The sequence below is a fragment of the Gavialis gangeticus genome, unplaced genomic scaffold (genome assembly GCF_001723915.1).
Source record: "Gavialis gangeticus isolate Ggan-Ray unplaced genomic scaffold, GavGan_comp1, whole genome shotgun sequence".
Classification (NCBI taxonomy): Eukaryota; Metazoa; Chordata; order Crocodylia; family Gavialidae; genus Gavialis; species Gavialis gangeticus.
The window spans coordinates 33664725-33687696 of NW_017729031.1; the positions used below are offsets into that span (position 1 = coordinate 33664725).

The 22972-nt window shown below is 44.5% G+C and overlaps 1 protein-coding gene across 9 annotated transcripts in view; it reads left to right on the forward strand.

Moving 5' to 3' along the window:
• Nucleotides 1-22972, forward strand: part of CLASP1 (cytoplasmic linker associated protein 1) — a 349913-nt gene that overhangs the window by 159668 nt on the left and 167273 nt on the right. For all 9 annotated transcript variants that reach the window (XM_019522593.1, XM_019522595.1, XM_019522594.1 and 6 more), the window contains exons 9-17: nucleotides 7933-8085; nucleotides 9041-9114; nucleotides 11126-11218; nucleotides 12737-12882; nucleotides 15004-15139; nucleotides 16754-16824; nucleotides 17890-17949; nucleotides 19654-19731; nucleotides 22067-22234. In XM_019522593.1, coding sequence (XP_019378138.1) covers nucleotides 7933-8085; nucleotides 9041-9114; nucleotides 11126-11218; nucleotides 12737-12882; nucleotides 15004-15139; nucleotides 16754-16824; nucleotides 17890-17949; nucleotides 19654-19731; nucleotides 22067-22234 — 979 coding nt within the window. The remainder of the gene's footprint in view (nucleotides 1-7932; nucleotides 8086-9040; nucleotides 9115-11125; nucleotides 11219-12736; nucleotides 12883-15003; nucleotides 15140-16753; nucleotides 16825-17889; nucleotides 17950-19653; nucleotides 19732-22066; nucleotides 22235-22972) is intronic.

The following is a 22972-nucleotide window of genomic DNA, read 5'->3' on the forward strand; positions in this document are numbered from 1 at the left end:
GCTGGGTTTGAGGGGTTGCCGCTGCCCCCTTGCACAGGTGTTTCTGATGGGTGGCAGTGCATCAGGGATCCTGGGGGCAGCCCACCACCCCCTGCCCATGGTTCGCTCCCCGCCAGCGGCCTGGGACCCCCACAGTGCCCGGAGCATGGTGAAGGTGTGAAGGACTGAGGCTGTTTCGGCCAGACGTCGCTAAACGACAAACGGTATAAATGTATTGGTCATTTAACCGTTTACATCCCTACTTGCAACCGAGAAGACTGGTTGAAAATCCTGATTTTTTTTTTTTTTTTTTTCTTTTTTTAAAAACCGCAATACTGGACTCTTCTTATTTGGCATCTGCATTTTGAATCTTTAGCTTTTGCATTGTCCAGTGCACTGCTTAGTCACTAGAGATCAAGTTGGAGAGGAGGAAGGTAGAAAAGACGAGGCAAAACTCTGTCAGAGTCACCTGACTCCAGGAGCTGGGGCTTTGAAAAGAAACCTATTCTCAGGCCTACAAAAACCCATCATGGCTGCAACATTGCTCCAATATTTCTGCTAAATATAAGAAGCTATGCGAGCTGGTTGTGAGAGCTGGCAACACGCTACCTGTGCAATGTTTAGTCTGACTCTTCTGTTGCAATATTAGATGAATGAAATCACTTGCTAATGCGGCCACTTTTGCCTGTACTGGATTGAAACTCTTTGGCGCTGTGGTCCATTCAGTGTTGCAAACCCCTGTAGATATTTATGTTGCTGTGTAAAGGTTGCATTTGTCTGACCTATTCTAGGGTATCTGTCATCTCAGGTTCTAGACACTTTTTAGTTTATTATACTGAAATTAGATATTTTTTTTAATGCAGAATTTTTCACTAAAGCTCATTGTGACTTTTATTATGCTACGTGATTGTCTTCTGAGATGCTTCCTTGAGGAGAGCGAATTCCTGCTGGAGCTGTTGTGTTGGCTGAGAGCTTATAGACTACCTAGGTTTTTTGTGTCTTGAAATGGCAGGATGTACATCAAAGCTCCGGTGTGAATTGTACAAACGTGATGCATTTGTGGAGAAGAAAACCAATTCCCACCGTGGGGTTCCTGAAAGAGAAGTATTTACTCTTTGTAATGGGAGTTTGGGACACACTAGACTGAGAGGCACTTAATTAATTCTTGATTAAGTAGAATGGTGACAGGAAGCTAAATGATTAAATTCTCATTTTCTAGCCAAGGAAAGGAAATAGAAGAATGCTTTAATTTGGATCAAAGGAGGAGGTCAGCTGAAAAAGTAGGCATTGTTAAATACCTGGCAAGGAGTTGGTGCAAGAAGAGGAAAATGTTCCCTTCCCTCTTCCCTGGGGGTTGAGTGGAGATGCTGGTGGTATTTATTGCTGTATGTATTGTGGTAGAGGACTTGTGCCGTGCGTAGAACAAGGTGATTTGGGTCCCTGACTGTTGGCCGTTTTATGGAAATGCAGTGCTCTAAAATCAGGCACCAAAATCAAGTGGCCAGCTTTTTAAGATCACCCAGAGATCCTCTGGATTTCACCGTGGGCGCCCAGTGTCTTGCTTTACAGATCTGATTGCTTAACATCAGGCATACAACTTCAAAACATTTGGTCTTAGCTATGTAAGGCTTGATGGTGTAAGATGCTGAGTGCCCTCATTGCCCACCGGTGCTGAGCTCCTGAGGCACTAGGGGTTTGTGGGATGCAAGAGGTGTCTAGATTGACCTGGATGGGACTGGCGAATGTTCAGCACTTTGCAGAATTGGGCTCTGGAGACCCTAATGTTAGCTGGAAGCAATCAGGACTCATGGTAGAGGTGATATCTTTTATTAGACCAACTAGATTTTTTGCAAAAACATTTCTTTAATTGCAAGCTATTGGGCACAAGCACCCTTCATCAGGCATAGGAGAAAAGATCGTAAAAGTTCTCCTATGCCTGATGAAGGTTGTTTGTACCCAAAAGCTTGCAGTTAAAGACATGTTTTTAAAAATCTACTCGATCTAATAAAAGATCTCACCTCTGCCACGAGTCCTGATTGCTTTTGCCTCTAGACCACTACAGCTACAACCTGGATACCTGACACATGGCCCGGGATGTTCAGATGTAAACCTGCATTCAGGGCTGACACCCCGGTTGGACACTTCTCCTCTGCAGGGGCCACGATATTTTAATATTTTTCAATATTCTTGCAACGGATGTGTTGTGTGATGGGCCAGGCTGTTCTGGAGGAGCGGTCACCAGACTGCTAGCCCTAGCGCGTGGGAATCAGTGGCTATGTTAAGAAAAAAACCCCGGCCCAATTTGCTCTGCTTCCTGGACTCCAGCGGCAGCATCTCCTTTTCGTTTTACACCTCGCCCAGGCCTGAAGGGGTTACGCTTTAAAAATGAATAATGACTAAATTTATTCGTCATGGACAAATGATGACAGCTGTTGAGATGCTCCCGTTAGAGCTTCCCAGGGGATAGACTCCAGCTAGTTCCTATTGCGAGCCAAGCCAGCAAGACGGAGTAAACTGGTCTTCAGCCTCAGATCAGCCGTCCTGGCAGGCTCGCGGTCGCAGCAAATTTCCTTCCTGAGAAGTGGGTTGAAGTTTACTGGGCGAAAATGGGCATTCGTCCGAGTGCTGCGGAGCCCCGGCCGTTTAACCAGGACTGAAGCCCTGGCTGTTTAAATCCACGTGCGAAGGCAGCATGCTTAATGAATACGAGGGGCAATGATTGATTATGCTGTGGACTGAAAGGCGCAGCACTCTGCGAGACAGCGTTACATCTGGGCACGCTATGGAAAATATGAAGGAATGTTGAGGAAGCTAATTTGCAAACGGATATGCACTTGTAAGCGAATTCTTCTTCTTTTTGATGATTGTGTGGGGGGAGGATGAGCCTGGGCAGTCATATTTTCTGTCATTTCAAGAGAAAGCGGAGTCCGGAGCAGACAAAGGCCTCTTTCAGCAAAGCGTGTCTGATGGCTCGTAGGAGGCATCACTCATAACGAGCACTGGGGGGGTCAGAGGACAGGAGAACAGCGACGATTGTGCACCGTTTAACACGGCGGTGCAAATTCATCCCCGGTGTGCCGGGAGAGTCGCACCCTGCTTGAATTTGAATTTGTCCCCATAGGATTTACAGCGAGAGTACAAAATACGACCCTGATTATAAATGATAATTTTGGCTGAAGCTGCAGGATCAGAAAGGCTCTCCTTTTTTCTTACGTTTGCGCGCGGATGGTCGGTCACCTCGGATTTTCTGAACTCCACGTTTCGCATCTTGTCTGTTCTTTGTTTCTCTTTCTGGTCAACACACGTGCTGGTGAAAGCCCTGATGTGCAGTTGTAAATGTGCCTGACTGCTACCCTCAATTTGCAATTAAGGAAAGGCTGTTTGGAGGCTGGAGGTTATTTCTGCTAAATAGTAGAAAATCATTTGTTTAGCTTGCTGACTTTTCCAGCGTGCAAGAAGATGAATTTGGGTGTAACTTGCCTGTAAAGCAATTGGAGGGTTTGCTCTTTTTTCCCCCCCTTTCTTTTTCTTTTAAGCTAATACTCAGGAAAGCCCATTTTACATTGGGATGTTAGCAAAATGAGTGGAATTAATTACAGGCTACAAAATGAAGTTTCCTTGATGTTTGGTTTCTGAAGTCTTACATTACATTATTATGTGGAGTAGAAAACCACACCCTTTGTGTGTGTTGAAAGCGGGGTGGGGTTTTAAAAGCGCAAACACAAGATGGTTATTTTTAAGTTAAACGACACAGTCTAGATAGATGGCTTAATGTAAGTGAAGTTATATTTATGCCGTTGGATGAGTGATACTTTTGAAATAATACAGAATATCTGTTATCTTGAAAAATTATGATAATGTTATCTTGGATGGTTATCTATCTATCTATCTATAGATATAGATAGATAGATATATCTATGGATAGATAGATGTATCTATCTACGCGCACGCGTGCACACACACACATGGATTCATTCTTCTATATGTGGAGTATATACATATGTGTATCTATTTCTCATATAGAAGAATGAATCCTTTATTTAATATATTAATGAACATGTTTAAGAAGAATATGTAATCCTTGTGAAATTCATCCCAGTTGCAAAGGTCTTCATAAGCCCATCCTCAGCATTTAAGCCTCTTGTTAAGGATTTCCTAGATTCGTGGATTATAAAGCTTAGAAGAGACCATTGTGATCCTCTGCTTTGACCGCCTGTGCGACCAGGCCCACAGAGCTTCCCTGAATTCATTCCTGTTTGCACAAGGGTGTTTTTTTCTTAGGAGAAATTTCTCTCTTAGTTTTCCAGAAATGGAAAATCCACCACAAAATGTAAGGGTTAATTGCTCTTCTTGCTGCAAGTTGCACCTCATTTCAACTCTCAATTGGGCCGTCTTTTTTTTATTGTTATTTTCCAGTCTCTGGGTCTTGTTAGATATTGTTATATCTTTTGTCTGCCCGACTGAAGATCCATCTGTTACCAAACTTCTGTCTCCCACATAGGTACTTCAGGACTGTGATCAAGTCATCTCTTAAATGTCTCTTGGTTAAAGTGATCAGCTGGAGGTGGTTTTGGAGATGCTCACTCTATACATGTGTTTTCCAGTCTTTTAATAATCCTGTCCTGAACCCCCTTCAGTTTCATGACATCTTTTTGGAGGTCTGGACAAGTGCTCCAGTAGCAGCCATCCCAGTGCCTAATACACATGTCCTACAACCCCCTGGCTCCTATAACAGTCCCATCTTTATATATTCCCAGGACTGTTGCGCCTTTTAGCTACAATTTTGTACTGGGTCCTTATGTTCAGATGATTGTGTATCATGGGGTGGGCAATTATTTGTGTTGATGGGCCATTTAATGAGTTTTGGTGACCCATTGAGGGCCATTCTCCCCCTGCACCAGCAGCCCTGACCCAAGGGTGCCAGCCATGTTTGGGCAGCTGCGGACACAGCCAGCAGTGCTGGGTCAGGGCTCGGCCTGGGGGGGGGCAAGGCTGCTACAGCTGCGGGCAGGTTCGTGCTTCCATGTCTGCGCGGGTGGCAGCCCCGGCCCAGAGAGAGGGAGCGCCCAGCACATTGGAGGCCGCCCTGGCCTCTTGGCATCACGCGGACCAGATCCAATCAGTTGGCGCGTTGGATCTGGCCCACGGGTCTTACTTTGCCCACCTCCGATGTGTCATGAGTCCAAATAGTTTTCAGACTTGTTGCTTCCCTGGGTAGAGTTTCGCATCTTCTCAGCGTCGCCCTTGGGTGTATTGAAGTGCATGTTACCTACTTGCCCAGTGTATCGAGCAATCCGTATCGCTCTTGCATTATGTCCGACCAGTCCTTGTATTACGTACAAGTCCCCTTAATCTTTGGGTCGTCTTCAGACTCTGTCAACAGTGGTTTTATGTTTCCTTTCAACTCGTCGATAAAAATGTTCAATAGCGTGGGGGCCACTAGAAACACACTTCCTGCACTATGCTTCCCTGTTCACAGTTACCAGGTCACACTACTCAGTTAGCCAGTTGTTAATTCTTTTAATGTCCTCTTGATTTTGTATTATTCTTGTTCATTAAACAGATTGCCTTGGGGTACCAGGTCAGATGCCTTGCAGAGAGTATTCAGTATTCCCTTATCGACCGAGCTTGTGATCTCATGAAGAAATGTTGTTTGACAAAGCTTCTCTTCCAGAAACCCCTGCTGATTGGCATTCATTATGTTATGTTCCTTTAATTCTTTATTAATCAAATCTCGTATGCCGTTTATTTTGCTCGAGTGTCATGGTTGTAATTAAATGGATCGTCTTATTTATCCTTTTTAAACATTATATTTTAATCATTAACTGCCTTCCAGTCCTCTGGATCTTCTTCCATTTTCCAGGACTTATTAAATATTAACACTAATAAGCCAGACAGCTCCTTGGCCAACTCTTCTAAACTCTTGGATGCAGGTTATCTGGAGCTGCTGGCTGTTCAAAAACAGTGTTAGCAGCTGCTGCTTACCATCATCCTTAGTTCTGGTTGAAGTGGGTGGTATGTCACTGGTGTACTATGATGTGCCTGTATTATAATCTGTTTTTCCCAAATACAGAACAGAAACATTTAATGACCACTTCTGCCTTTCTTGGCATTAGTGCTGATGGCTCCTCCTTGTCCATCTTTTTTGGACCAATGCCATTTTTTAGGATTCCTTTCATCCCCAAAGGTATTTGGGGAAAAAAAAATCCTTCTTCTTGTCAGTGGCAGTATTGACCACAGATTTGCCTTAATAACTCATCTCCTTAATTGCTGACCTCATTTCTGCTGTGTGTTAATTATCATCATTTTCCACTTTCTTTCAAGGGTCTTGTGCTCCCAGCCTGCACAATGCGAGGAGGTGAACCTACTCAGTCCTCCCCTAGTCATTAAAGTACTTGAGGTTATTTCTCGTTCCACCTGCCCTTACTGTGAAATGTGTGTGCTTGAGTGGTGGGCTGAATAAGGTGGACTTCAGCGGTTTGCCGAGTTGGGAATATAGCAAGTAAAGCATGCCCGGAGCTGCTTTATGATCGCAGTGGCTCCAGCACAACTGTAGGCAGCGCGGTACATGCCCACCCCGGGTGGGAGAGAAGTGCCTTGGATCGCTCAGCAGTGATTTTTCTCGCTGAACAAAGGTAGCGCTGCTCCGGGTTCACACTCTGCCTCCATCTGGGAAAAGGTTGGAGTAATGTGGGACCCAAGACCACATCATTTAGATTTGGGGAAGAAACAGCTTAGGAGTTGAGCTGGTTTTCTTTATATGAACTGCCTGCTATGCACACAAGTTAAAAACAGACAACTGATTTATCCCAGGACAAAGACTTTTTATCTTAGGATCCTACAAGCTCATTGTCCCACTTTAAGTACTTGTGAAGGATCCAAATGAACTTTGCCTCTTTCCCCCGCCCCACCAGTCGAGGCTAATTCAGGTTGCATATGTCAATGATTGTCCTTGTTTTAATAGGAGTCGCACAGATAATCAACCTGGTCTTCTGTTTTCAGTCTGTGACCACTCATTTCCACCTCTCGGCTTCTGAGTCTGTCTACATGGGGACTCGCAGGCATACAGACCTGAATTATTTTTTTCAAGTGGATTAAACTGAATTAAAGCCCTGCATAGATGCACGTTCAGAATTAGTGACCTTCATTAAGATTAGTTTTAAATGATTTTCAGTGAACTATACTGAATTTAATTACGGCTACTTTAATTCTGAATGCATATCTGCACTGGGGTGCTTGTGTGTTTTAACTACTGAAGTTTAAATTCCCACCTTTTGTTAAATTTGGGTTCATTTTTCTAAGCAGACAGCCTTAATCTTCATGCAAAGAGAAAAAAAATGTTAGAGGATTTAAGGCTATTGCATTCACAACTCATAGCGCAGCAGGTGAGTGTCTTCTGATGATCCAGAGAATAGTCTGGGCACCCTGGTGTGGTCCTTCCCTATGTGCCCTGCTGCACCTCACTTTGGCTGCACAAACACCACCTCTGAGCAGGAAAATGTAATTCACTCTCCCAGGACCTTTTCATCTCTTAGTTTACAAACTACTGCCTCAATTCTCAGTTACCTTTAATACCTACTTACTCCCATCTGGTATAGTCATGGAGACTTAAAATGGAGGTCCGGACTTGAGACCACTACTATGTTTTCAGTTACTAACCTGGACCTGAGCCTTCAAATGCGGGGCAATATCTGTGTTGTCCACTTCAAGTTCCCTGAGCCTCCTAGCACTTTGAACTTGCAGGACAGGCAGGGATGGGTAATAGGCTTTGATTATAGCTGCTGTGCTTAACCTTCCAGTAACCTCAGTAAAGTCTTGCTGCGATGAGAACAGGCAGAACTCGATTGTCTCCAGTGTTCTTGTAGAAACCGTGGAGGGGTACCCAAAATGGGTATGCTGGCTGGGAGATGTTTACTCTCTCCAGAGTAATGGCTGAATATGCTTTTTCCGCAGATAAAAATTTTGATGATGAAGACTCTGTGGATGGGAACCGACCTTCCTCGGCCAGCTCCTCTACATCTTCAAAGGCCCCTTCAAACTCCCGCAGGGTTGGGATGGGGACTGCCCGCAGGCTTGGGTCTGCAGCTCTGGGCCCAAAGTCCACAGGTAAGGCAGTAACATGAAATTCAAAGGCCCTTCAGCAGAGCCTAGGGGCAGTGAAGTCTCCCTTCAACTTTCTTTCAAGGACTTAATTGCTGCATAATCCTTTATCGGCCTTTTGAATAGCAGCAAATTGTTCCCTCTGAGAACGTGAGATTTGTGCTCCCACTGGCTACAAAAGGCATATTCTGGTAGAGTGGATCTGCAAATTATGACCACAGTCGTATCCTTTTTTTGTCTGTGAAGGCCGGTGTTTCGTATTGGTGCATGGGCAGGCTGCTGAGATCCACACCTTCCTCGCATCTGCACTTCTATAGCTGAAGTTATGCAAGGCATTTTATTTAATAAAGCCAGAGGTTTGTGCAGGTTAAAACAGTACAGTGGTTTTCTAACACCTCTGACTATTGACCTCCACGTTTTCACACTAATAAACAAAGGTAAAGAGAAATAATAACCAACTTTGATGAAATTTGTAAGTAAACTGAATTGGAAATTTTTCCGAGTCCCATCTTGAGCAAGCTCCTTCCTCCTCCTGATTCATGTTCCAAACACTTTCCCGCTTCTCCCCATCTGCCTGTCTTCTGCCGGTGTCAGAAGGCCCATACGTTCATCAATTATGGATAGGTCTAAGTCCGTTAAAAGAAAAACTCCTTTACAGCTTAAGTAAATATTCTGTCTCATCTTGTCAGGCTGCATCCCTCAACTGAACAGCTGCCTTAATGACTTCCTTCACGTGCCCTTTTGTGGTTGGGAATTGAAGGATGCCCTGTATAGTCAGCATCTGGCTTTGAATTTCCTTGCGTTTGTTTTTTCCATCTCATTTAAACCCTTTTACATAGGTTTGGAGTAGACCTGAATTCTTCCCTGTTCAAGTGCTCCCATAACTGAAGGTTTTCTTTTATGGTGCAACTGTTGTTGATGGGAAGGGTAAAAAAGGCTTTTTAATTTATCTGTCTGTCAGCAGCCAAAGAGGGAGCTGGTGCGGTCGATGAGGAGGATTTTATTAAAGCATTTGATGACGTCCCAATGGTGCAGGTGAGTAGAAATGAATTGTGAAATGTCCAGCCTTTTGAAACGGGTAGTAAAATTTTCTTGTCTCTGGAGATGAGCCCTTCTTAGGAGGTAGGCCAAGGAGAAAAGATATTTGCAAATTCCAAGGAAGTGGAGAATTGGTGTGCTTTCTGAGACACAGGAAGGCAAGCTCCAAATGGGAGAAACTGCAGAGAAGACTTGTAGCCAGAGGGTGCATCTACATGTGCACCTTAATGCGCAGTAGCCTATTTTACTGCACATTAAAGCATCACACAAAAAATGTTCAATTATGCTAATGTGCAGTAAAACAGGCTACTGCACATTAGCCTCACTTAAAAAACATGCACTTTTGGTACTGTGCGTTAGGTACTAAACATTTGTTTAGTACCTCACATTGAAGGTACTATATTTAATGCACACTAGGAAAAGTGCATTAATGCACATGTAGAGGTGCCCAGAAGGGAGCGATTTTGTGGGGAGCCTGAGGGGCAGAGTCCAACAGAGCAAACATACTGGAAAGTGAAGAGGTGAGAACTGTGATGTTGGCTGGAATGAGGGTAAGAATCAGAGTAGACTGGAAGGGACCTCAAGAAGTTGCTTAAACCCTCCCCCTGTCCCAGGGCAGGATCTACTTTACCTAAATCATTCTGGCAGATGGTTGTCTATCCTGTTCTTAAGTAGGCCTGATGGTGCTGGAGATCTCACAGCTTCCCTAGGCAGCCTTTTCCAGTATCAACTACTCTTCCAGGTGATGGTTTCCCTAATGTCTAACCTAAATCTGCCTTTCTGCAATTTAAGCTAATTAGTGGCCATAGAGATGAGATTATAACCTTCCTCTTTGCAGTGACCTTTTACATATAGGAAGACTTAAAATGTCTCTCTTCACTTGTATCTCCTCTGAACTAAACTAATCCGGTTCTTCCAATTTTTTCCTCATAGATTATGCATGTTCAACCTCTGATCATTTTTGTTGTTATCTTTCTCTGGACTCTGCACGCACCGCACTTTGCAGGGCAGGGGGTTTTCTTGACCCCTGGGAGATCCCAGGGTCAAAAAAACTCATGGCAAAAATAAGCAGGGCAATGCACGTGGCGGCAGCACGCGCCACCCAAAACCGGAGCCTGGCCGGCTGGAGCCGCACTCCGGCTGTGGGCCAGGCTCCCTGCTGCAGGAGCGCCATGGCTGCAGCTCCCCAAGGCCCCCAGGACTCCAGGTAAGGCTGCTGGGGCCAGCAACTGTGCTGTTCCCAGCCTCCCCTTCCCCACCTGGGGTAACTGCCTCGTGCTAAAGCATGCATGGCATGGGCCTTCCCTAGGTACGCATAGCAGTGGCACAAGGTGTGCCGCTGCTACGTGTCCCTGGGGGAAGACACATTCCTGCTTGCGGGGACGTGGCCTCCTTGGCTAATAGACTATTTGGAGCAAAACCTGCCCTTCAAGCAATAAACAGGTCTTCCTTGGCCCGGTTGCTCATGCAACGAATGATTTGGCTTAGGCAGCAGGGGGTTCTCGCACTTCCTGGGCACAACTTCTGCATCAGATGCTGTTTATTTGCTTTGCTGTCTGTGTTGGTGTTTGTTCGTGGCACTCTAGAGGAGCGCACTCCGCACAAAGTTTGCTCCAGAAATAAATGTTGACCTCCTTTAAACTGTCAAGCTGCATCATAGTCAAATCAAGCAAAGAAAACCCCAACACTTTATGCATTCTGTGCAATTACTTGGATTGTCTTCATTTTTATTGAATCATAGACAAGAGGAAGGGACCTCAAAATGCCTTAGTCCAGCCCTCTGCCCCAAGGCAGGATCAGCTAACCCGAAACCACTTCTGACAGTAATTGTGCAATGTGTGCAAGTCTCTGGGGTCTTCAGAGCCAGATATGCTGGGTGTTGGCCTTGCAAAGTGCATCTCAGCACTCGGGGATGAAGGAATTGGCATTTAGATGAGAAATCCCTTCATTTGCTTTTGAAAGCATTTCCTGTATCTTGATAATATTTTTTTTTTTTTTCAATTTGCAGATTTATTCCAGCCGAGACCTTGAAGAATCCATAAACAAAATTAGAGAGATATTATCTGATGATAAGCATGACTGGGAACAGAGAGTGGCTGCTGTAAGCATGGGACCTAGATTTGAAATGTTTTAACCTGTGGGTTTTGTAGGTAAAATTCAACCCCCAGCAGAGGCCCTGTAGAAAGTCTGTGTACTACATCGAATAAGGCAGATGTGTCCTTTAAGTGACTTGCTGCTGTCCCTCTGTTTGGGTGGATATTATTCTATGGCAGCAGTGGGCAAAATGCAGCCTGCAGGTCGAGTGTAGCCCACCAGGCCATTTTATCTGGCCTGTGGGGCCCCTAAAAATTTAGAAAATTAATATTTATCTGCCCCTGGCTGCCTGTCATGCGGCTCTCGATGGCTTGCCAGAACGCAGGAAGTGTCCCTCTGCCTGAAATAATTACCCACCCCTGCGCTATGGGTAACCTCCTTCATTAGGGGAGCCATGAAGTCTTGGGTTTAGAAGAAGCTGCTTATCATGAGCAAACCATACAGAATGAGACGCCTGCTCCGAATTTTCCAAAACAGATGCAACTAGAAAGTCGCTTTCAGGCTTCAGAATCACATTTTCAAAAGTGAATTTAAAAATTGCAATGAATTTCCTTACTGCCTTTCAGCTGGGTGGACGGCTGCAGGCCAAAGGAGCTGTTCTCCAGTGCTGGACACTGCTTTGCACTTCTGTATGCAGGATGTCAGCTAGTTAGTAACATTTTGCACCCACGTTTGCACAGGCTGATAAGCCTGTGAGAGAAGCGAAGTGATGGGAAATAGGGCTTGTTATGTGGATGGCATGTTTGAATCTTTCTATGTAGATGAGCACAATATGTCACTAATGTAAAACAGAATAAGGTCTTCTCTGTTCTGTAGATTTCAATGGGGACATTGTTACTCCAGGTGTAGACAAGACTTGACTTTAACCAAGTCAGTGGAGATATTCCCTATTTGCATTAGTGTAGGTCAGTTCAGGGTCTGAGCCAGGGCTCTTAAATTCAAACCATCCTTTTAGCTGTGGAAGGATTGCAGCATCTGAATGCATACCTTGCACTCTAATGCCTTGAGATATTCCTCCCTTTGCGTGTTGTTAGTAGAAGGGTATAAAAGAGAACAAAGGAACAACTGCTCTGGCTTAAACATCCCAATAACTTCCATGATGTGATTATAATAAAAATTAAAGTATTATTCATCAGCACTTTTTATCACTAGTCAAATTGTAAATGATGCTTTTGGGTTTCCTGTCGCAGTCCTGTAGGAAGTTGCCATTTTTACCGTTATTCAGTATATTGGTCCCTAAAGTATGAACTGACACGAAATTGGGTGGCTTGTGTTAAAAAATTGTATTCCTCAGTGCATTTATATTTGGATGGGCAAGGTTTTTTTGTGATATATTTTACTGGACCGACTGCATATTGGGAGAGCTGTTGGACAAGCTTTTGGGCAGCAGGTGCCCTTTGTCGGATATTTTTATGGGGAAGCTGCAAGTGAATACAGCTGTGAATGTGGCTTTTTCTCATTAACAGGTGTTGGTGCACCTTGTTGTGTCAGTGTGTTAAATCTTTAAATGTCATGTTGCCCACAGTTGAAAAAGATCCGATCCTTACTATTAGCTGGAGCTGCTGAATATGACAACTTCTTCCAACACCTGCGCCTGCTGGATGGAGCATTTAAATTGTCCGCTAAAGATCTGCGCTCTCAGGTAGTGCGAGAGGCTTGTATCACGTTGGGGTAAGGACTATGAAGCTCCACGTTCTAAACTTTGTTATAGCATTATTTAGATGAAAGGCAGACCCTGTTTATTATGGTATTTGGCCCTGTTGTGAGTCTCTACCCTTTGGACAGCCAAAGGGTATAGACAGATGAAACAATTGCACTAATACCCAAGGATATGGATTTACACTGATACTGATCTATGCACATTTGAAAGCTCTTTTGGCCAAACTTCATGGAAACCAGGCTTATGCAGGTGGTTCTCCATGGTTGTATATCCTGTGTCGATGGGTTTTTAACGGTGGGGTGTTGGACATATTAAGTGGACAGACACTGAATCTAATTTTTGAAATTCAGATCAATCTATCGTTTGTCCTACATGGGTATCACGTATTTTTCTTTTTAATAATGAAACATTTGAATAATGACCCAATGTGCTTGAGATCCAGGCATACTTTCAGTGTATTGGTTCAAAACCAAAACCACCCCTTTGGGATGAGTTATGGATTTCTGTGACCAGGCAGAGACAAATTGAGCTCTGGTCTGACCTTGGAGGAGATGAGCACCCACCGTCCCATTGACTTTCTTCAGAACCAAGGGCTCAGCACCAGGCAGGCTTGAGAAGCTGGAAGGCTCCAGGCTACATGCTATTCAGTGAGCCCCATGTTAAAAATAAATAAATAAATAAATAAAAAAGTTCCCTGGTATTTGAATCGCATCCTTTTAATGGATTTCCAGTGTCAGTTTTGAATAGGTGGGGTAGGACAGAGTCAGATTTAAAACACAAGAAATGCAATAAATATATCTGATATCAGTCCCTAGCCAGAACTGTCCCAGTACCTAGACCCTGTGATAATCACTACTTCAAAAACATCTGAATGGTGCCTTTCTCTCTACCAGAGATCATTTTCTGAATTGGGAAAGCCAATAAGCATTGGTATAAGCCTACTTAGACATAGGCATAAGTACTTTACTGACTAGTGATACTGCATCGTGATGCTTTTCTGGATTAGAGCCAGAGCCAGAGTCATAGTCTGTACTCACTTGTAAAAACCAGCTTGAAAGCACATCCTTTATAATCTAATGGCGAGGTCCTGACTTCAATGAAGGCAGGGACAAAGCTCAGTTTGATTTCATCCAGGCTGTTTTTTCACACACACTGTTATATTCTGAAGTGAAGGAGACTGATTTAGCAGCTACAGGCATGGTGGCTACAGTACAATTCTGTTCTGCCTTACGTGCCATCTGCACCAGCGAGGTTACAGAGAGAGCAGACCTTGATCATGGTGAGGGGCTGAGGAATCGGACTCATGGAAGTTAATTGAATGTTGTTCCCATTGAAAAACCAGACATCTCGTGTAAATCAGTGTCTTCATTAGGGCTGGGCAAACTGCCGAAGCTTTGATTTCAGGAAATACATGAATATTTTGATCTTTCTGACTCTGCAAAACAAGAGCAAAAATCTTGCAAGCACAGAGAAATTTCCTGCCCATCTTGGTTTATGCTGAACCCGGAAAGGTCAATAGAATAACACTTCATATGATATTTCACACTTGCCCTTTTGCTGCAATAGCTGTATCCATTGGGCAAGGAGGCATGTAAAACTGAGAAATATAAAGTGTATTCCCTTTGGGTTCAGCCTGAGTTTGAGGTGAAAGTTCAGGTTAGTTTTTATTTTCCAGGGGTTGGCTTTCCCATCACTGGTAATCACATGTTGTGTGCAGCCATGCAGTGGTTTTTGCAGACAGGGCACTAGGGCACTTTTAATTGTAGGTTATGGAATTTGCAAATGTCAAGACAAGGCAGCATGTTTCAGTGAAACCCAAATCTGAACCTGACAAGTGCTAAAAAAAACCAAATCGTTCATCAGAATCCCATAGTGCATGTTTGCCAATGCCAGTAATGTGGCAGACTTCCAGCTACTGAATGTATTGCTTGTTAAAATTTAGATGAAGACAAAGTACTTTATTGGATTGAGATGGAAGCAGGAAAGAGATTTTGACACATTTTTTTTTATTTTATTATTTTTTTTATCCCTTGCTGCAATCAAAGGGGACTGCAAAGACTTGAAATAGCCAATGTTAGGTATTGTAGCTTAGTCCAAAAAGTGCTTACCAGCATTACTTCGTTGTTTTTCAGACATTTGTCATCAATTTTGGGAAACAAGTTTGACCACGGGGCAGAAGCCATTATGCCAACCATCTTTAATCTAATTCCCAACAGTGCCAAAGTAATGGCCACTTCTGGTGTTGTAGCTGTTAGATTAATCATCAGAGTAAGTATATATTAAAAGAAAGCAACACTTGATCACTGGCTGATACTTGGGGCCTTTCTCTGAGCAGATCTGAATGTTGGAGAGAATGTGAAGATTTCCAGAGGGAATAGATCGAGGACCTAAACAGAGCACAACTTGGCCTTCTTCCTCAGTTCTGGATGCTGTATCCGCCATGAGACGTGACTTTCCTTTTGCCAGTCACACTGTCAGATTTTTAGAAAGCTATTGAAAGACGTGGTTTAAGAGGGGAGAGTGGGCGATATAGGAGGAGTGAGAAGTTTCCCACTGTCATGGGAGGTAGCTCCGTTTTTTGTGGTTCTTGGAGTTGGAGTCCAACAGCTGCCTCCTGGCGTGTCCAGGGGAAGCTGTCGGACCATCTCGGAAGAGAGCACTCGACTGGCAGTCAAGCGATAGGCATGCCACTAATTGTAGGCAGTATTTGGTGTTTTGGTGGCCACTAGCTAGCTACCTCACTTTGAACCTTGCTTATAACAGTTTTTGGTCATAAAGACCTTGTTGCACTGGTTCAGGTTGCAGCACAATGCTTTCCTATATGTCTTAGCTGCTAAATCCAGAAAAAGAGGTAATACTTACAGTTCCTTTAAGTAAGACAAGACCCCGATCTAGTGACTCTTATAGGAAATAAATGCTGCAAATTTGTAAGTGAAGGCTCCAAGTCACAAGCTTCTGAATTGCTCTAGATTCCAGACACACTGCAAGACCTAAGCCTATTAGTCATAGATAAGTCTTGGGTTTCTGCCGTTCAATCGCCTTCTGTCTGTCCTTGATTTAAAAAGCCAATACTCTAATTCTTTTTACAATGCTCATTTCTCTGGCATAAAGTGGGCTGTCATTACAACACAGCACTCAGACTTTACCACAGCCTGAATGCATGATACTTGGCAGCTGTCTTGCATTCCAGCCTTGCACCCATTGAAATCCAGTGCCAGCACTCCCAGTAACTTCAGTGAGGCATGACCAGGCCCCTCACCGTTCTGTCCTGTGGTATTAGTATCCTGTTAGCATCCCACCTGGGGACACTTGCACCGACCCAGGCTAGAGGCAGCTTGTGAAGCTTGAGATCTTTGAGCAAGGAGGGTGTGCGCTGTGGCAGTGAGCAATATTATGAAAGCCTGCTCTCTGCAGAAGTAAAGCATTTCTGTCTTTGGAAAGTTTAAGTAATGGTTCCCTGAAATTAGTTTTAACCCTCTCAGGCTGGCCTCCCCTCCCCCCCGTGCATGCCATCTCTTTAAGTGGTGCATGGTTTTTGTCTGAAGCCGTTAATCAACCAGGGGGGGAATTCTACAGTGACGCAGCTGGCACGCTTGGAGGGCCTGGCAAGCCCAGCTGCTGGAGATTTGTGTCCGTTGATGAATCGGGGTCTCTCACAGCACAGCGACCCCAGCGGCTGTCGGACCCAGTGGAGCCTGTTACAAGAAGCAAAAGCAAAGACGGCATTTCCAGGGCTTTATTAGCAATAGCCCTTATTTGTGGGGTTGTATTTTGGAAGAAAAAAATGAGCCAAGTTAAATGTTTGCACGTGACTACAAGAAACGGGCTTTCTTCCCACAGGTACCGAGTTTCAAATGCTTTCTCTGATTTTTCTTGTTTTAGCACACACACATCCCTCGGCTAATACCCATCATCACCAGCAACTGTACCTCTAAGTCCGTAGCAGTTAGAAGGTGAGCATTCAGTTTGACCTTTCTCCCTTGTTTGTCCATGACTTGGTTCACTTATCAAAAAGTGATAGGAGGAGGAGGAAGGGTGACACTACCTACCATACCCCCCAAATCCAGGAGATATGCACATGTTCTGTAACGTGCGTGAATGTGCCTAAATCCCATAGGTGGCTTTGGAGACTTGGGGACAAAAGGGTGGTTGTAAAATTTTTGGCACCATAGGGACAGGAATTTCTTTTTCTGTTTCTCACAAGGAAAAATGGTCTTTAAATAAAAGTTAGCTTTGTTAATCTTTATGCGTGTTTAGATATTGCTTATATTATGATCAGATTAGTTTGGCCGTCTTCCCAGGCATGAGCCGCATTTCTGTTCTCTGCCGTGAACCTCTGTGGTGGTGGCATGTCCCCTTCAGAGCACAGTACAGCTGTCACATTCCCTGTATGCACTGACCTGTTTCATGCTGGAAGTTAGACTATGTGGTCTTTTCTGGCCTTAATATCTGACTATTGCCCTGCCGCCAGCTTTTTGGAAGACCTTTGTTAGATCAGTCCTTTAGATTGGTTCTGTGTAATGCTAATGGGTATCTGTGTGGCCACCCGATTACAGCCCTTTCACAGACTTTAAGCAAGTCACTTTGTGCCTCAGTTTCTAAGTATGAAGAAAGGAGATGAGAATAATGCTTTCTTCACAGGCTTATTACAAAGCTTCATATTTGTACAGAACTAACAAATGCAAACTCATACGAGCTTTGATGGACTTTGTCTTAATCCCATCTTTGAGAGACCGAAAACACAAAAAGCATCAAGAACTATATTCTACTGGTATAATGCAATACACCACCTTTATGCAGCGGTGACACTGCGGAGTTTCAGACCTTTATTATGGTGGATGTAAAAGTTATTTATAGAAAGGGCAGTATTTCTCCTAAGGGCTCTTTGCTGAACTCTGGTGTCCCATAATGGGCCCATAATGATGGATGACTGGTGTGTGGTAGCAGGTGGAGTCAAGTCAGTGTGCCTCTTTTTTATAATCTGAGATAACGCTGACTATTTCTCCTCTCTCTTTCAGGCGTTGCTTTGAATTTTTAGACTTGCTGTTACAAGAATGGCAAACGCACTCCCTAGAAAGGTACGATCCGAGTACGCTTCCCTTCCAGATAAATGATCTTTCCCACAGCAAAGCGAGGGTGTAGAACACCCTACCTGGAGCACAACAGGATTTTTTAAATAAAATTCATCAGAAAATGTTAATTTATTGAAACCAAAAGCATTGACAAGAATGGTTACTGCTTTTCACAAAAATATTACGAGCGGTTCCACTCGCGCCAGACTTCTTTAGCCAACAGCCCATGGTTTAGGGTATATATGCAGAATGTGGGAGGGGGAGGTTCACATTTAAGCCTCTGCTCTGTCTAATTCAGACTCAAAGTTTAGCCTTACCATCCTGGGTATGTGCCCAGCCATTGGAGCTTGGCTCATGCTGTGGTCAGGTGCCTCATGGCACAACAGTCTTCCTTTCTGGTTTTTCACAATCAGAGTTCTTAGTTCCATTCCAGCACAGAAATGAGAAACATGAAGGGAGTCATAAAATCACACTGAGGTCTCCTTGACATCTGAACTTTTGGTGGCACCACCGGTGTGGGCTCCAGAGCTACTGACCCCACATCCTGAAAGTGATGCTACTAAAGTAGAGAGACGGCTTGTTCATGGAGAAGATGGTTGCCCAATTCTGAAGAGGTGACCCTCTCCAGGCTTATTGCGGACAGGCCCTGTGGTATTTGCCATTTGTCTTTATTAAAGAGGAGAGATATTGGGGTAGAAAGAATGGACATCTTAGACATATCAGTTCTTTTCTTCAGGGAAGTAGCTGCAACACAAAGGTGGTTATTTATTGCTAGTTGAATCGACTGTAGGATAATACTGTTCCAAAGTGGCTGGTTTTCCCTCTTCTGACCTATGCAGGAAAGCACCAGATTGTTCCAGCCTCCACACACAGCTGTCTCAAGAGGGGAAGCACTAGAGTACATTTTCCTTCCCTTCCCTGCCCCTGTAGGTTTCTAGCTTAATCACTGAAATTTGCAGGAGTGGATGTATTTTCTGCCCCTGCCTTCACCCAAGTGTAGAGAATACGCTCCCTGGCAATCACTGGGCAATGCCCATGAGAAATGGGAGAGAAGGCAGGCTCATGGGCCCATTCCCCTTTCCCATTGGCTGGGGAAGCTGGACAGATGCAGAGACTGGAACATGCTGTTGCCTCTTTAAAGATGCCAGACAGCCTCACTGGGATTAGGGAGCTCTGAAAGTCTGGCACTGTGATGTACAAGTCCTCCGGGGCAGAGAAGCACTGCTTTGCCCCTAGAAACAAAGCATAGTTACTCCCTAAAATTCAAGAGTTTTCCTACCACGTCCTAAAAGCAGTGTGGCTAGTTAAGGCTCATCCCCAGCTATAGGGGGTAAGAGAGGAGCCTTTGTACAATGTGTTGTGACTAGTCAGACTAATCATCTGTGGAGAACGACACAGGTTGTAGTGACTCCAACTTCATTAGCTCCAAAATGCGCAAAGCTAATTGTAAAGGTTGGGATGATTTTTGCACCCCTGCCACTTCCAGGGTAATTTAGGAATGACCACAGAAGAATGCTGCTTGCATCTTCAAATCCAGCAGCACAGGGTGAAACACAGCTGGCACGTATGAGTAAATACATCAGCCTGCTGAAGGGGAGGATGTGGGCATGGGGGTGCGGTGAAATGCTGGCTGTGTTCTGAGAGCCACAATCGGCAAGCTCCTGCAGGCTCATCTGTGACCAGCTGACTGATGTTTGCCTCTGCTTTCAGACACATATCTGTGTTAGCTGAAACGATAAAGAAGGGAATCCATGACGCTGACTCCGAAGCAAGGATAGAGGCAAGGAAGTGAGTGGAATTTTTTTTCCTCTGAGTTGTTCAAGAAATGCAGGGTGTTGTGAGATGGTGAATTGCTGCCAGGACACACACGCAGGGCCTGTCCTGGCTCTGATGGCTTTAGGGGTTATAAACTATCACAATAATAAAACTGGTGCCATAACTCCTTTAGGCTCTAGCAGTCTCCATTTTACACTGTTGCTTAAAATCAGGTGGTCTTGCAACTTTTTGTTTTCTGCATGGATTATTCTGCATGTTAACGTAGGTTCTTAAGAGTGCAGGAGTATCTTGCTAATTTTTATTATCAGCTGTCAATATAATATCTGAAAAAGTATGTTGTGCTCTCTATACACCAGCCAACCAAGAGGCATCTCTTAAGATTTCTAGCCTGATTCTTCTCTCTCTGTCTCACATTTCATCACCTTTTAGTGGAATTTTGTGTTGGTGTGAAGACTGGAGGCTACAGGTCTTTGTGGATTTTGAAACTAAAGTACCTTTATCACTACATTGCAAGATGTTGTTACTTAGTGTGAAAACTGGGCATGTCTACACAAGACGTTTACTACGGAGTAAATGAAATAGCTCTGCAGTAAATGTGTCATATCTACATGTGCAGCCCTCTTAGGTTGGAGTAAACAAATTAACTGTGCAGCAGGGTGGTACTTGCAAATACAAGTACTGTCCTGCTGTGGAGGTTTTTACTCCTGGAAAAATTAGCAAGATACACACATGTAGATGCTGAAGCAGCTGGCTAGGGCATGAGTGCTTCAGTGCAAGGGCTGCCTGCTGGCTAGCCCTGCACTGAAACACCCTTGTGCCCAAGCCAGCCCCTCCGCAGCACTACTGAGCCAGGTCACAGCATCCCCAGGCTGGTAGGCTGACCCTGCCCCCCTCCCCAGGCATTCCCCTGCCAGCTGGGGCTGCTCTGCCCTGGCTCAATGTGCTTCAGTCTTGGGTGTACATGTAGATGCAGTGCCTGGGAGCAATAAACTCTGGTGCAATAAGTGCCGGAGTTTGTTTTGCTTAATAGCACGTGCAGATGCACCTACTGTTGGCCAAATTTAGTACCGTACTGCAGTATCATTTTGTTTTCTCAGCTGCTAAATAATACCTCTTGAATTTGTAGCAGTTCTCTCTGTCATTAGCATATCCAGACAATGTTTTGCTGAATTTTTAATGTGTACATATACGTGGTCAGTAAACTGAGAATTTGCTCTGAAATCCAGAGAAGATGATTGTAGATGGACTTACTGCAGAAGGGAAAATGGTGTCCCAAGGCACATTTTAATCCTTTTAAACACACTGATGGAATGTAAAATGATTCATTGCTCCCCTTTGGGCAATGGTGGCCCACCACAAGAAAATGTATTACATTATTTGGGGAGGGAGTATTATAAAAATAAAGTAGATTCCTAGCCCTTATGATGCTACAGCCAGGGCATCTTGATGGATAGCAAGGCCGACTCCAGGAGGCTTTATAGGGTATATCACCTCTCTTATTTTTTCATAATGAAGATGTTGGCAGTATTTAGATTGAAGTTTTTGCATTTTATCACAGTGACACAAAAATGCTAATGACTTCCTCTGCTGTGGAGCAGCTGTCATGCACGAAGGACTTCAAATTAATTTGCACTTAATAGCTTTGTTTTCAGCCTGTCCTTCAGCCTAATTCTGAAAGGTGCCCAGGACCCTAGCTCTTACTGATTGCAACAGAGGTGAAAGATGCTCATTGTTATTCAGGAGACTCTCAGTAATAAACAGGATTCCCTTGTGCTGAAATGTTCCTCTTATTCAGATGGGCTGCGCTAACCTATGCCAGAGCTTGCCCCGGCTGCTCCAAGTGCTGCCCTATACACCCCACTCTGGTCACAGTGTTGCAGATGTACTGTGGGTGAATGGGCTACTCAGCACCTTGGCTGTGCTTAGTACCTGTCGTGTGCCCCCTCCCCCTCCAAATGTGGATGCTAATGGTTGAAGCTTACTGAAGGATCTCTACCTTGCCCAGTCTTTACTGCTTTTGTCTACTTGTGCTCTTCTTCATAATCTTCTTGGTATGAGCTATGGCAGAATCCTGTCTTGTTCCTGGTCTGTAAGCATGACCCCAAACACTGTCTCACCTTCTTGTTTCCCCATCCCAGCTTCCTGTTTCTGTTCAATTTCGCTCTGTGTGGAAGTGCTTCCCCAAACAGTGTCACCCTGGGTGCTGTGTTTCAGGCTTGTCCCAGCAAAAAATGAATTGTCCAAATGGTTCATTTAATGAGCCATTGTGGATTGAGACTGTATGAGATACTGTGGCTCTCAAATATTCCTAAGAGTATTCAGTATTGTCCTGGGATCTTATTTGTAGGTGTTACTGGGGCTTCCACAGTCACTTCAGCAGAGAAGCAGAACATTTGTTTCATACATTGGAATCCTCCTATCAGAAAGCCCTGCAGTCTCACCTGAAGAACTCGGACAGCATCGTGTCATTGCCTCAGTCTGACCGCTCCTCTTCCAGTTCCCAAGAGAGTCTCAAGTAAGTCTCTGTGCTTTATTGTTGCCAATTTCATTTAATAAACTGCAGTTGCTGTCATGTGAGGAGCTAGCTTATTGCATGCTCACCATTTCCAGCTTTGACGTTAAGCTTGCATCTCATCTCTTAGCGCTATTGGCATCTCCTATTCGGCCTGGTACCAAATGTAGCATGTGAGGTACCTTATGGGTAAGAGGATGATGATGATGGTGATAATGCTGCTTACATATATTATCACGCGCACGCACATATTCTGGGTGAACTGTTTGAGGCTGTTTGGTGATGTTTGCCAGGCATTTAAGGCTGTGTTAAAAACAGGAATGATTTGAAATGGAGAAGAAAGGCACAGTTCAGCTGTGAGAGTGATGAAGAAGTTGAAATGCGAGCAATGTGGCTCACCATGACTTGAAAAAGTCAGCACTGAGGGGGACTGCACTCAATGGGCACTACTATATATCTTTTTCAGATGGGCTGCACTAACTGCTTGACCCCCTGGGCGACAGTGACCACTGCCTGCTAGAATTCGCCATTCAGCGCAAGGTAGCAAAGGCAAGCAGTCAGGTGGTGGCCCTAGATTTTAGGAGGGCGAACTTCAACGAGCTAAGGAGGATAGTTGGAGAAGCGCTGAAGACTCAGAGGGGAGGGGAGCCGGGTGTCCAAGGGGAGTGGTCGCTCCTTAAGGAGACGATCCTCCAAGCCCAGGGGAAGGTAATCCCCAGGAGGGTCAAAGGGGGCAGGAGA